This window comes from Pseudonaja textilis, chromosome 7 (genome assembly GCF_049901715.1).
Source record: "Pseudonaja textilis isolate UNSWEBS1 chromosome 7, rPseTex1.2, whole genome shotgun sequence".
Classification (NCBI taxonomy): Eukaryota; Metazoa; Chordata; class Lepidosauria; order Squamata; family Elapidae; genus Pseudonaja; species Pseudonaja textilis.
The window spans coordinates 597,909-610,892 of NC_141996.1; the positions used below are offsets into that span (position 1 = coordinate 597,909).

The 12,984-nt window shown below is 61.0% G+C and overlaps 2 protein-coding genes across 3 annotated transcripts in view; one reads left to right on the forward strand and one right to left on the reverse strand.

Annotated features, from left to right (window-relative positions):
* The window catches only part of PGAP2 (post-GPI attachment to proteins 2), a 14,042-nt gene extending 1,963 nt beyond the window's left edge, over positions 1–12,079 (reverse strand). Inside the window, exons 1-5 of one of the 2 annotated variants that reach the window (XM_087936874.1) lie at positions 11,613–12,079; positions 11,293–11,530; positions 9,593–9,699; positions 3,168–3,276; positions 938–2,081 (exon numbers count right to left, since the gene is read on the reverse strand). In XM_087936874.1, coding sequence (XP_087793000.1) covers positions 1,951–2,081; positions 3,168–3,276; positions 9,593–9,699; positions 11,293–11,530; positions 11,613–11,783 — 756 coding nt within the window. In that variant the 5' untranslated portion in view covers positions 11,784–12,079 and the 3' untranslated portion in view covers positions 938–1,950. Of the gene's footprint in view, positions 1–937; positions 2,082–3,167; positions 3,277–9,592; positions 9,700–11,292; positions 11,531–11,612 lie in introns of those variants that run through there. The other variant, XM_087936875.1, reaches the window with a different exon arrangement.
* A 167-nt stretch (positions 12,080–12,246) lies between these two features.
* Positions 12,247–12,984, forward strand: part of NUP98 (nucleoporin 98 and 96 precursor) — a 36,632-nt gene continuing 35,894 nt past the window's right edge. The window contains 1 exon segment of the mRNA XM_087936863.1: positions 12,247–12,488. The gene's annotated coding sequence lies outside the window, so the exon portion shown is untranslated.

Sequence of the window (12,984 nt, forward strand, 5' to 3'; positions counted from 1 at the left end):
TCCGATTGGTCTCCCTCCGGTCAAGCTGGCCAGCCCAGAGCATCCTTCCCAGCTCTGTGCTGCAAAGACCCCCAGCCAAGGAGCACCCCCACCCCCATCATGTGGCGGTCTGTCCCACTGGCTGACAGCTTCTTGGCTTACAACCCCAATGGAGCCCCAAACTTATGTCGCTAAGGGAGACAATTGTTAAACCGAGTCTTGCCCCATTTTACGACTTTGTTTGCTGCCACTGTTAAGTGAATCACTAGTGCAGTTGATAACACGGTCGTTAAGTGAAGCTGGCTTCCCCACTGGCTTTGCCTATCAGGTCGCAAAAGGGGATCACGGGACCCCAGGATGCTCTGACCACCAGAGGGAGAACTGGCCACAAGTCCCTTTTCTCAGTGCTGTTGTAAGTCAAGGACCAGCTGTCATGGATTGGCTAACGCTGGATCCTCTGGAGATGAGATATTTGAAGGCGGCTCTCCCCCGTCTCCTTGGGGAAGGGGGGGGCTCTTGCGCAGGCTGGACACCCCCGTCACTGTGCCTCATGGGATGGGGGTCCCCCGCCCCCTCTGGGCTTTGGAAGCAGGGGGCCCAGTAAAGCTGGCCGAAGTCTTGCCAAGGGGGGCCGGACCAACCTAGACTGCAGCGGAGCCTCTTTAAGACTTCAGCTCCCAGAGTTCCCCAGCCTGTCACGAATGATAGAGTTGGAAGGGAGCAGAAGGACCCCCTTCTCCTCCAGGGTTCCTCAGCCTGGACGACGTTTCAGACACATGGGACTTCAGCTCCCAGAATCCCCAGGGTCCCTCAAATGGGGGGAGAAGAAACAATTCAGACACCCCCTCCCGTTTCCCCAGACGCAAAAAGCAACGAGTGGCTGCAGACCCAGAGAGGGAGGAGGGACAAGGCAGCCCCCCCCGGCACCCCTTCTAAAACCACCCAGAGGACTCGCCTCTTAGAAAGATACTCAAGTCCTTTATTTGGGGGGGGGGAGAAAAGTAGGTGGAAATACATTATCTGGCGATGCAATATTTCCCCGCCTGGAGACGGGAGGAAGAGGAACCGGACCGGCTCCAGGGGGACCCCGGGGTCCGAAGGCCTTGGTGGGCTCAGGGGCACCAACTCTGCTGCGGAGGGGCCACAACGTGGGGAGCCTTCTTTGGGGGCAGCCCCCCGGCTCAGCCTCCCTTCTCCCGTCTGCCCCAGGCAGGAACCGGGGAGCCAAGAAGCGAGTCCATCCTCTTCCGTCCGGATTCCAGGTTCACAGGAAGAACCGGACCTTGTCTGGCCTCCCTTCGGCCCCAGTCGTCCGGCAGAGCCCCTCCTTCCGCCAGGGTCAAGTCCTTTGGGTCACTGCACAGCAGCACACGCAGCCCCCCCCCCCAAGTCTCCAGATCTGTGTCTTTTTGGGACACACACACACAGGCACACACACACACACACACACACACACACACACACACACACGTTGAGCCTTTCCCCAGACTCCCAGCACAGCAGCCCTCCCTCCTCAGGGCTGGAGGCATAAAAACCGAGGGGGGGGGGTGTCCCAAGAACCCCAGCGCCCCCCCTTCCTTTCACCGCCAGGCCAGACAGGCCAGCCGCCTCTTCCCCCAGCAGGGAGCAATGCCCAATGGGAAGGGAGGGGCCCCACCACCCTGGAGATTACATGCCCCCCCCTCCCCAAGTTCTGGGCGGCAGCAGCAGCCCCAGCGGCGTCCCCTACAGGCCGCCAGCGTCCTTCGAAGAGTGGCGCCCGTGAAGGCCGCAATACTTCCTGCCCGTCGTTGACCGGAGCCAAGCAGGCGGGATGGGTGAGGAGGGGGCGTGTGGAAAAGTCCTTTCCTGGGCGGTGGGGGGGGGGCTCCTTCTCTCCTTCAGCACTGGGGGCTGGCAGGGACACCACGAAGCCCCCCCACCGCCATGAAGAGCTCCCTCCACCGGCTGGCCGGCCACTTCCGGTGCCAGCTAGAAGCGTTTCTCCTCCGACTGGGATCCGACCACCAGCTCCTTGTTGCCAAAGTCCCACCAGGCGGTCATGTGGAAGGCCATGTTGGACAGGACCACCAGGTACTCCAGGAAGGCGAACACCGTGTACACTGCAAGGAGGAAGCAGACGCAGAGCATGGAGGGACCTCGGAGGTCTTCTAGTCTGCCCCTGGCTGGGGTCCCGGGAGTTCCACAAGTCTTAAAGCTGCTCCAAGCTTTCCCATTTGCCCGTCAGGAGGGGGCTTGGCCGCCGTATAACCACTTCTAAAGGCTCCAGAATCCCCCAGCCAGCAGGAGACATGCTGGACAAGGCAGCCCTTCTGGCGCCTTCCAACTCTATCATCCGTGGCTAGCCGGGGAATTCTGGGAAGGGAAGTTCCACAAGTTTTATTAAAGTTGCCACGTCTGAGGAGAGCCGGGATACGAAGCACGCTCCCCCGTGCCTGGGATGCTCTGGTCCACATCGGGGACACCGTTGGCGTTCAACAGGCGCCTCCGCTTCTCCTCCCTTCCGGCAGCCAAGAGAGCTCCTGGCCATGCGCAGAAACCTCCCCGCGTGGCTTCCAGGGCTCTAAAGCTGAGCCTCTCAGCCTCTCGGCTTCCGGGACCAAAAGTCCAACTTTGTTTTTCGATAACCGGACACGGAAATCTAGCTTTTCACTCAATGAAATAACTAGGCCACCAAGGACTGAGGGGCCTCTGGGCTCCCTAAATGTCCGCTGACTTCAATAAATCTCACTCCTTAAAATGATTTATAACCCCCAAGTGGTATTCGTACTGATTTAATTGGCTAATACTGAAGGACCAATATTACTATAAGGACAAGTGTGCTGTTTTTAATGTTTTGGGAGGCCGTTTGAGCGTCATTAGTTGCCCTACCGGCCTTTTATGTACTCCAGAGGTCTCCACTTGAAGGCTGGGGGACTCCAACTCCCAGGGTTCCTCAGCCAGCTTTGCTTTGAGTTAACCCCGCCCTGCTTTGCCGGCTGAGGAACCCTGGGAGTTGGAGTCCCCAGCCTTCGAGGGGCCGAGGTTGGAGACCCCTGTTCTAGTCCGTTAGCGTTAGGCGCGCTTAAAGGCGTTCAAGGTCTGAGGAGGGTCCAGAGGTTTGGCACCGCCCTCAGAGGGGTCCCGGGCAGACAAAAGGGTCTCCAGGACCCTGGCCCTAAAGGCTCCGGGGTCCAGGGCCGCCTTACCTCCAGCCTCACAATACCAGGTGTGGCGCATGTAGAAGCCAATGGAGAGCAGGAAAGCCAGCAGGTTGAAGAAGAAGAGCCGCTTCTTCCACTGGTAGGACTTGCACTCCTGTGGGGGAGAGAGCGAGAGAGAGAGAGAGAGAGAGACGGGGGAATTCCCCTGGAACACCCCCCGTGAGCCCTTCTCCAGCCCCCCGTTCTACCCCAGGTCAAGGCTCAAGGAAGACAGCCCCCTTCTCCAGAATCCCCGCGCTCTCCCTCCCTCCCTCCCTCGTTGGCCAGCCCACCCCGGGACGTCCACCCTGGCCGGGTATCCGGGGGTCTCCCTGTCCTCCTTGGCAAGCAGAAAGCAAAACGTGTCTGGGGTTTGTTGAGTTTTTTTGGTTTGCCCTTCAATGGCGACCCCTGAAACCCCTGGACCCCGAAGGACCCTCCCTCTGTAGCTGGCAATCCTGGAATCCTCAGGCCCGGACACCTCGATTCTACAGAAATGCCCACCCCAGCTGAGCCCCACGTTTCTGTGGTTGAATGAGACCTGCGTGAAGCGAGTTTTGCCCCACTTTACGAACTTCCTCGCCTTAGCTGTTAAGTGAATCGCTGCAGTGGATGAGTGAGTAACTCTGCTGTTAAGTGAACCCGGCTTCGTTTTGTCAGAAGGGGATCGTGTGGCCCGGGGATAACGCAACCGTACATGCCAGTTGCCGAGCGCCTGAATTTGGACCACGGGACTGTGGGGAGGCTACAACAGCCGCACGTTTGAGAAGGCATCGCGAGTCACTTTTGTATTTGGTCTCGTGGTAACACCGAAAGGTCCCATTCAACGAACGGTTGTGAGTCGAGGGCGAAAGACCCCCGACTCTCTTTACAAAATCCGTGTAAGGCAGGGGGCTTCGGGAGGACCCAGGCTGGGCAGCGGCAGTGGAAGGAAGGAAGGAAGGAAGGAAGGAAGGAAGGAAGGAAGGGTCATCGCTGAGGTCGGAGAAAACCCAGAGGGGGAGGAAGGGGACCTTGTGGCGCAGGGGTCTCCAACCTGGGGCCCACTTGAAGGCTGGGGGACTCCAACTCCCAGGGTTCCTCAGCCGGCAAAGTAGGGCGGGGTTACCTCAAAGCAAAGCTGGCTGAGGAACCCTGGGAGTTGGAGTCCCCCAGCCTTCAAGTGGGCCCCAGGTTGGAGACCCCCTGCTCCACAGATCCTTCTGCCTCTCCTCCTGACCAGGCTGTTGGGGTCACTCCAGGCAGGTTTCCAGAAACTATCTCTCTCTCTCACACACACACACACTCACCCCACCTGGAAACCACCTAGTTGCTTCCCTGGGTCAGGCTGCGCTGGCCGCTCGGTGGAAAACGGCTGAACTGTCCACCACCCCTCCCCCTCCCCCCCTGAATGGTATACAGGCGAAACATGGTGTTCCAGAAAAGGCAGCGGTGGGGTTTACTCCCCTGCAGGCGCCTCTGGTGCCGGACCGGAAAGATCCGTGGGCTCCCCTGGCTGGAGCCTTGGTTGCTGGGCCACAGCAGGGCACGCCACCCTGAGGCAGGAGGGGGCAGAACCACAGAGCTGGGAGGGACCTTGGAGGTCTTCTAGTCCAGCCCTCTCCTCAAACAGGAGACCCTACCCCATTCCAGGCAAAAGGCTGTCCAGTCTCTTCTTGAAAACCTCCAGTGTTGGAGCATCCACCACTTCTGGTGGCAGGCTGTTCCGCTGGTTCATTGTCCTCCCTTTGAGGGAGTTTCTCCTTAATTCCCGGTTGCTTCTCTCCTGGGTGAGTTCCCGTCCGTCGCCTCTTGCCCTGCCTCTTCTGAAGGCTTTGGGGAATAAGGGGACCCCCTTCCTCTTCTTCTTTGGGGCAGCCCCTCCAATAGGGGACCCTTGCTCTCACGTCACCCCTCGTGCTTCTCTTCATCAGACTAGACAGGCCCAATTCCAGCAACTATTCTTCCTTGGTTTTATCCTCCTCCTCCTCCTCTTCCTCTTTCTGCCTCTTCCTGGGGCCTCTCTAAAGAGCCTATTGATGCTCAACTCAGGCCCCCCCGAAGCCAGAGCAAATTCCGAAGGGCTGAAGCTACCGGAGGAGACACCATCCTCAGACAGACACAGGCAACCAGGGCTTGTTTAGGGCAGAGAGTGGGCATGGGGGGGGGGATTGGTGACCCTGAGAAACAGCCCCCACCCCCGGGAGCATCACACGCCCAGGCTGCAAATAGCCAGCGGGGCTGTTTCAGTTTGAGAAAGTTTGCAGGAGGAACCGCACTCTGGATGCGGCTGAGAGAGGTTGAAAAAGTCCCCCGTAGGCCGTTTGTCTTGAGAAAACTCTCATAGTCACCGCTGAGGCCCCAACAACTGACGCTGCCGACCCCGGTCGACGCCGGATGCAAAGGAAGGCGGCCTTTCTCCCTTCGGGAATTTCCTGAAGCAAAATACCCAGTTTTGAAAAAGGAGCCAAACCGCTGCTGGGCTAAGCAGGGGAGGCATAGCAGGCAGCCTGCCCACCCCCAATCCCTCCAGAAAACCAGCCCCCAAAGGGCAGAGCAGAAGCTGCTCCTTCAAAAGACTCGAGGGAGGTTTTTATTCCCCTGCAGAGGAACAAAAGGTGTGTGAAGCAGGAGGGGACGGGCCAGGCTGCCACCTGGCACAGATTCACAGAACCCCCCCAAAACAGCGCCCTCTTGGAAGCTCTCTCCCCTTTTCGGGGGCCTCCTGATCACTAGTGGCACAGACCACACGTCGTCCTCGACTTGTGACGAGGGAGGCCAAAATTTCTGTGGCTAAGTGAGAGATGGGTTGATTTTTGCCCCATTTTACGACCTTCCTTTCTGGTTAAGGGGGGGGGGGAATGGGGGGGCACAACGGCCAAGGGGGGCTGGCTTCCCCCATTGACGGTGCTACTCAGGAGGCCGCAAAAGGGGGATCCTGGGACACTGCAACGGTCGTAAACACAAGCCGGCTGCCAAGCATCAGGGGTCAGGGGGATGCCGGAATGGTCGTAAGGGTGAAAAACGGCCCCGAGTCCCCTTTTTTCAGTGCCGTTGTAACCTCAGTCACTCAAGGAACCGTTGTAAGCGGAGGACTGGCTGTATGTGGACTGAGGCTTCCAAAGGGGACCCCCCCTTTCTGCTTCCCCCCCCCCAGGCCTCCCTTAGGCTCCTTCGGCTGGATCGGGCCCCGGGGGGGCTGGGGGCAGGACCACAAACAAGCTGCGATGTGAAAGTTCACAGACAGGAAGTGGCAGGTGGGAGCCGGAAACCGCTGCTGCGCTTCATGCTGGCTGTGTGCAATCCTGCTTAGCGGGGGCAGAGCCAGGCCGCCAGCCCTCCCCACGCCCGCCTCCCTCTCACTGGGAGGGGTCGGCCCCACTCGGACGGGGGTGGTGGGGGTGGGGATGGGGGGCAGTCTTCCAGTGTCTGTGGGGCTGCCCCAAAGAAGGGGGGGGGGGGTCAAGCCGTTTTCCAAAGCCTCTAAACGGCGGCAGGGCAAGAAGCAACGGAGGGAAACTCATCCGGGAGGGAAGCAACCGGGGCCTTTCAGGAGGGATTTTCCTGGCAGGGAGGACAATGGACCAGCGGAACTGCCTGCCACCGGAAGTCGTGGTGGCTCCGTCACTGGAGGCTTTCGAGAAGAGACCTGTCCGGAATGGTACGCGGTCTCCTGCTTGAGCAGGGGGCTGGACTAGAAGACCTCCGAGGTCCCTCCCAGCCCTGTTGATCTGTCCTCTCCCTGGGCTCACAGGAAAGAAGGAGCCGCCCCCACAAACCCGCCCCCCCCTTTTGCTTCCCCCAACCGCTGCTTCCCAGCCCTGATTCGAGTCACCCAGTCGAAGGGGAGGGGCAAAGGGCTCGCCCTTAAATTTGCGGCTGTAGGGGGTCAAAGGAGCCAATTCCAGGCAGCAGGAAAGCCCCCCTCCCTTCGTAGTGTGCTAGGGGCGCCAGAAAGGACCCAGGAGGTCCTCTAGTCCAGCCCCCTGCCCAAGGCAGGAGGTCCTCATAACCCTCCTGGACAGATGCTTGCCTGATGATTCTGCCTTAAAGGGAGACAGGTCACAAGAGCGAGGCCTCCCTTACCCGCTCCTTCCCATCAGGCGTGTCTCCTGGCCTACCTCGAAGGGCTGGCGGCAGCAGCAGCAACAAGCTGGGTGTTTCTGGGTTTCAACCCTGTGAGGTGCTCCAGAGCCACACTTATCCCGAGGAGGACGGGGGGAGGGGGGGCTGTCTTGGGCTGCCGGGGACCAAGGCTCCCTCGCCCTTGGGCTGGCTGGGGAGGGGGCTTCACTCACAGGGCGGGGGGGCCGGGGGGGAGGCCTTGCACAGGGTCGAGGGACACCCTACACCCAACCTCCTCCTGGTAGGCGTCAGCTCCCTGCTGGGGAGGGGGTTCTGGGAGTGGCCCAAGGCCGGACCCCTCTGCCCTAAACCTTCTGGGACCCCAGCACCCCCCTTCCCTCTTCCCCAATTAAGCCCTATCCCCCACCCAGCCAAACCCCCGGGGGCAGAAAGCAATCGGAGGCAAGCCAGGAAGACTGCCCCCCCGATGGCCCAGCCCTGGCCCAGAACCAGCCTTTCCCTCCCGGCAGCCAGCAGACTCCCGGCCAGCCCCCAAAGGCCCGAGTTCGGTTCCTCAGGCTTCCCCCGAGCCACTTCCCAGTAAGCGACCCCAAACCCAGGCAGGAGACCAGGGGCGTAGGGAGGAGTCGAGACCCTCCTGTAGCCGGCAGACCCCAGTCCAAAGAACATGCCACGGGCAGAGCTAAGCCGTGCGGTTCTCTCCGCTTGGTGGTCCTCTTGCAGACGTCTCATTGCCATGTTAGGTGGCCTCATCAGTGCTAGCTAGAAGATGGGTAATAACAATAGCTGCAGGAAAACCAGCAGGCTCAGAGAAGACCATTGAAGCTCACAGTTGCCGCCATCGTCCTCCTCCTTTTTCCCCCACACAACAGCAAACCCCACTCCCTGCTAGCACTGATGATGTCCCCTAGTTGGGTCATGAGACGCCTGCAACGAAACAACCAACCTCAGAGAGTCCCAAGTCCTCCTCCTTCCTCCTCCCCTCCATAAACCCTCCTCCCTTCGAGCCCTGATGGTGTCCCCTAGTTGGGTCCTGAGACGCCTGCAAGAAAACCGCTCAGCTCAGAGAGCACCAGGGACCCCATGATGGTCCAACCCTGAGCTGCAAATATTCCCTCCTCTTGCTAAAACCAGGCCGCGTGGTGCCCAAGGTCCTTGGAGTCCTAGATCTCCCTCCCTTCCACGCCAGGTGACCGACCCAATTGTGTGTCCAAAAACACACCCTCTGCCCCCACTCTCCCCCTTCCCTGGCTCAGGCTTCCCAGAGGCCTCAGTCCTGATTTTGGACCAATTTTCTACAGGCTGCTGGAGGTTGGCGGGAGAAGTAGCTGTGGCTGAGGGAACATTTGTTACTATCACCTTTATTGTCAGCGTACATCACGTGTACAATGAGACTGGCTGAGCCTCCCTTTGTGCACCCCCCCCCCACACACACACCTGCACAACTCACAGTGAGGACAGAAGTCCCCAACCCAGTCCCAATCTCATTGCACTTTGCACAATGCACCAGTCCTGCAAGTCTGTCCTACTATGAGGTTATTTCCCGTTCAGGAGTCTGACAGCCCACGGGTGGAACCCGTTCTTCAGCCAGGTGACGCGGCTGGCTCTGCATCTGTATCTCCCACCCGATGGCAGGAGAGTGAAGAAGGGCTGGCCGGGGTGCGAGCGTCCCTGAGGATTTTCCTCGCTCTCGTAAGGCAGTGAATTGGAAGGAACCCTCCGCCGTTCAGCGCCAGGCGCCGCTTCTTCCCAGGACAAACACTGCGCGCCCTGTGCCCTTGGGGTGGACTACAGATGCTGAGGGGCCCTTGACAAAACTCCCAGCCTGGGTCAGCATCCCGGGGACACCAGCCTCAAATGCCTTCCGCCTCCAGCAGCTTCCCGCAATGATGGCGAATCAAACTTGTTTCACCGGGCTGGACGCTGCCAAAGCCTCTTCGCAGGGGGATGCCCAGAGCGACAGGCACAAGGGCCCCTCCCGAAAAAAGGAGGCCGAAGAACCTGCTGGCTCCGTGGCTCCTATCTGGCGTGAGGTCAGCGGAGGTCAGGCAAAAGGACCCAGCCCTCTTGTCCTCCTGTTAAAACCCAACCTCGGTCAGCGCTGCCCTCTTACTGCCATGAACCCGGGGGTGGGGGGGAGGCTGGAAAGGGGGGCAAAGGCTTGTGGGAAAGAAGTGCAACTGAACCGGGAGGAGATCTGTCTGCGGACATGGAGGTTGCCTGCCTGGGAGCAGAATCCCCCCACACAGGAGAGAGGAAAAGATCGCTTTTAAAACCTACTGGACCCCGAGAGGCACCCCGAGGGGACTGAGGGGCAACTGGGAGCCCAAAGGAGGAGGCAGCTGTGGGGAGGGGGCCAGCCTCACCTCGGCACTGATGGTGTACTTCTTGGTTAGCCGCCAGAGCAGGCAGGTCAAGAACATGTGTCCGATGGCCGAGGCGATGAAGAGGATGAAGGCATACTGGTGGAAGGCTGCAGGGGGAACAAGAAGGAAAGAGGTGACGGTTGGGGGAGGGAAGAGAAGGAAACAGAGAGGGGAGGGGGTGAGGTGATGATGGGGGGGACAAGGACGGGAGCGTGGGAGGGAGACAGAGAGGATGAGGGGGAGACAGTCAGGGAGGAAGGGGGTGTGACAGGGAAGGGTGACATTTAGGAGGGAAGACAAGGGGGCAGGGGTGATGGGGAGGAGGGTGTAATGGAGGAGGATGGGGGACCAATCCCAGGCACATCAGGAGGGGACTTGCTCAATGGCTCTGCGCAGCCAGCCTCCGAGAAGGATTTGGCGGAGGCCCAGCTGCAGGAGGACAGCCATGAAGCTTCCTGTGGGGAAAGCACGCAGCTGCAGCCAGTAGGCGATGAGGAAGGGGAGGAACTGCCTTCTGCACCTGATCCAAGAACACGCAGGGCAGAGAAAAGGCAGGAGCGGCCGAGATCAGCCCAATTATTGCATTGGAATAATCCAGTCTAGAAGCATTCCTGCTTCGGATAGGCAGGCCGAGAGTAGGGAGGATGGCAGAGAAGATGATTGGCAGCTCACTCCCTTCTATCCAGGACATGGCGCACATTTGAGGCTGGACCAGAGTCCGCAGGATTCTCTGGGACGGTAAACATCCTCTTCACAACCTCGTTACCCCCTGGGAGGAGCGGCCTTCGGGGTATCCGCAGCAGAACATCCAGATCCAGCCACTGCTCTGTTCCATAGAGCACCAACCTTTTGAACTCTTTCTGCTATGCGTTCAAGGTGGACCGTGATGAATATATATGTGCGTTTATACGTATGAATGTAGGTACATGTATAACATGTGTACACGTGAGTTATGCATGTGTATACTTTGGGGAACAGGCAACAGAACTTCATTTTCAATGGGTGCCAACAGTAAAAGATACCAATGAAGCTTATCTTATCTTACTCGAGAGAAGCCTCATCCTTCTTGGTGGGGGGAAGCTGGCTGCAGGCAGAGGGAGGGGAAAGCGTTTGTTTCCTGGCTCCTGTGTGTTCCTGCCTTGGCCTCCGGGTCTCTCCGGGTGTTTGCCTTGGGAGCCTGGCCTTGGCCTTCAGCACCAGCCGTGGCGGCTTCATCATCGGCCTGTGGAACTCACTAGGGTGGTGCCGGCCCTGGAATGGCTCCAATTCAGGCTTGGAAGCCCTAAAGACTTCTCCTTCCCTCTGGGTGTGTGTGTGTGTGTGGAGAGAGAGACAGAAACAGAGAGGGTGGAGTAGAGAGAGAGAATGAGAGAGAGGAGACACACACACACACACAGAGCAGCAGCACATAGGGGTGACCCTGGGGGGTGGGCAGAGGAGGAAGGGGAAGGAGTGATGGGGAGGGGGCAGAGAGGACCTGGTGAAGGGGAGGGGTGGGGAGGGTCATACTGGGGGGGGCGGGTGAGAGCGAGAGAGCAGCATACGGGGGGAGGGGGGAGACTCAGGGGGGGAGGGTCGTGCCCTTACACGGGGGGGAAGGGGGGAGCATTCAGGCATGAGATGGGGGGAGACAGCGGGGAGGGGAGGAGACGAGAAGGGGAGGTCGCGGCCCCCACCCTCACCCCCCACACACCACCTACCGTGGTTCTCGGCGGAGGAGACGTAGGTGAGCAGCAGCAGCCCCAGGTTCTCGGCCAGGCCCAGGCCCAGCACGGCGCGGCAGAGGCGCGGGTAGCGGTAGCCCCGGTAGTGGCGCCAGTAGGCCGAGGCCACCAGCAGCCGCGGCGCCGACTGGAGCCCGATGCAGAGGCGCCACACGTAGCGCTCGGGCGCGGAGGCCCCGATGGCGGCGCTCAGCGAAGGCAGGTAGTTCGGCACCTGGGGGGGGGGCGGGGGTGAGGGGCTCAGCCGGGGCGGGGTCGCCCTCCCCTCCCTCGCCCCCCCCCCCGGCTGGACTTACGCCGCAGTGCGTGGCCGTGGCCTCCTGGAAGTGGAAGAGCAGCGCCCAGGCCAGGCAGAAGAGGAAGCCGCCCAGCGGGCAGCACACCGTCCCCACCGCCAGCGTGGTGAAGCGCACCCGCAGCAGCGCCCCGTCCCGCTCGCGCTCCAGCGGCAGCGCCACCTGCAACATCCCGCTCACCTGCCGGCCAGGCTCCGCACTACGACTTCCGGCCGCCTCGCCCGCCCAGCCGCCGCCCGGGCATGCCGGGAAGTGTAGTCCGCCGCCTCCGCCCCCTTCGCGGCTGCTATGAGAACCAAAGCGCGCGACGGCCGCTTAGGCCCCGCCCACTTCCACGGGACGCCTGCGACGTCACCCTCCAGACTCCACCCCCCCCCTCAGCCCCCAGCAACAGGGCTCTCGGTTCCCCGGCCAATAGACACGTCCCAGGGCTCTGTGGCGACGGGCGTCTGGAAAGACGGCGCGGCGGATTGGAGACGGGGCGACGTTTGAGGTGGGTTTAGCACTCAACCAATAGGAAGCCAGCGTGAGGCGCCGACGTCGGGGCAATAGATCACCAATGGGAGCTTCCGGGGGAAAAAGGCAGCGCGGGGCAGCCAATCGGAAGCCTCGCCGCCCTGACGTCCCGCGCGGAAGAGCGTCGAGCGTGCGTGTATGACGCAGTTTCGCCGCCGCCACCCCCCCTGTCGCGACCCCTCGAGCGGCTGAGGCGAGTATCGTGGAGGCGGAGCCGCTGCCGCCGCCGCCGTCGCCTCCGTCCGGCTCTCCGTCGCAAGAGAGGCCCCTGCGAGCGAGCGAGTGCTAGGCCGGGCCGTGGGCCCCGAGCCGAACGCTTCTCCCTCTCCTCGGGAGGCCCAGCCCTGAGGAGAAGAAGTGGTGAGGGAGGGGAGGGGCCCGGGGGCGAGGGGGAAGGAGGGGCCGCGCGCCTCTCCTGTGGGGTGGGGGCGAGTGGGCGGGGCCGCCGGCCGAGGGGAGCGCACGTGCGGGACCGAGCGGACCGGGGTTGACGGGGCTCGCCCACCTGAGCGGCCCGGCCAGCCGGGGTTGGGGGGGGAACGAGGAGGCTGCTGAGCGCGCGTTAACGGGCCGGGGAGGCCAGGACCTGCCCTGCACCCCACCCCGGTGGGCGTCTGTGATCGCTTCACACGGATACCAAAGGAAGGGTGCACGGGACCCGTTCAAGAAAAGGCGGCCAAAGGAGGGACAGGCGGACATGGGAGTGACGGACGTTAGAATAAGTTTTAGTCGCTTTCAGTAATTAAACTGGGTCGCTCACTTGCCCCATTCCCCTCCCGTGGCTCTCAACCGAGGGGTCTCCAAGCTGTGCTGGCTGAGGAACTCTGGGAGTTGAAGTCCACAAGTCTTCAAGTTG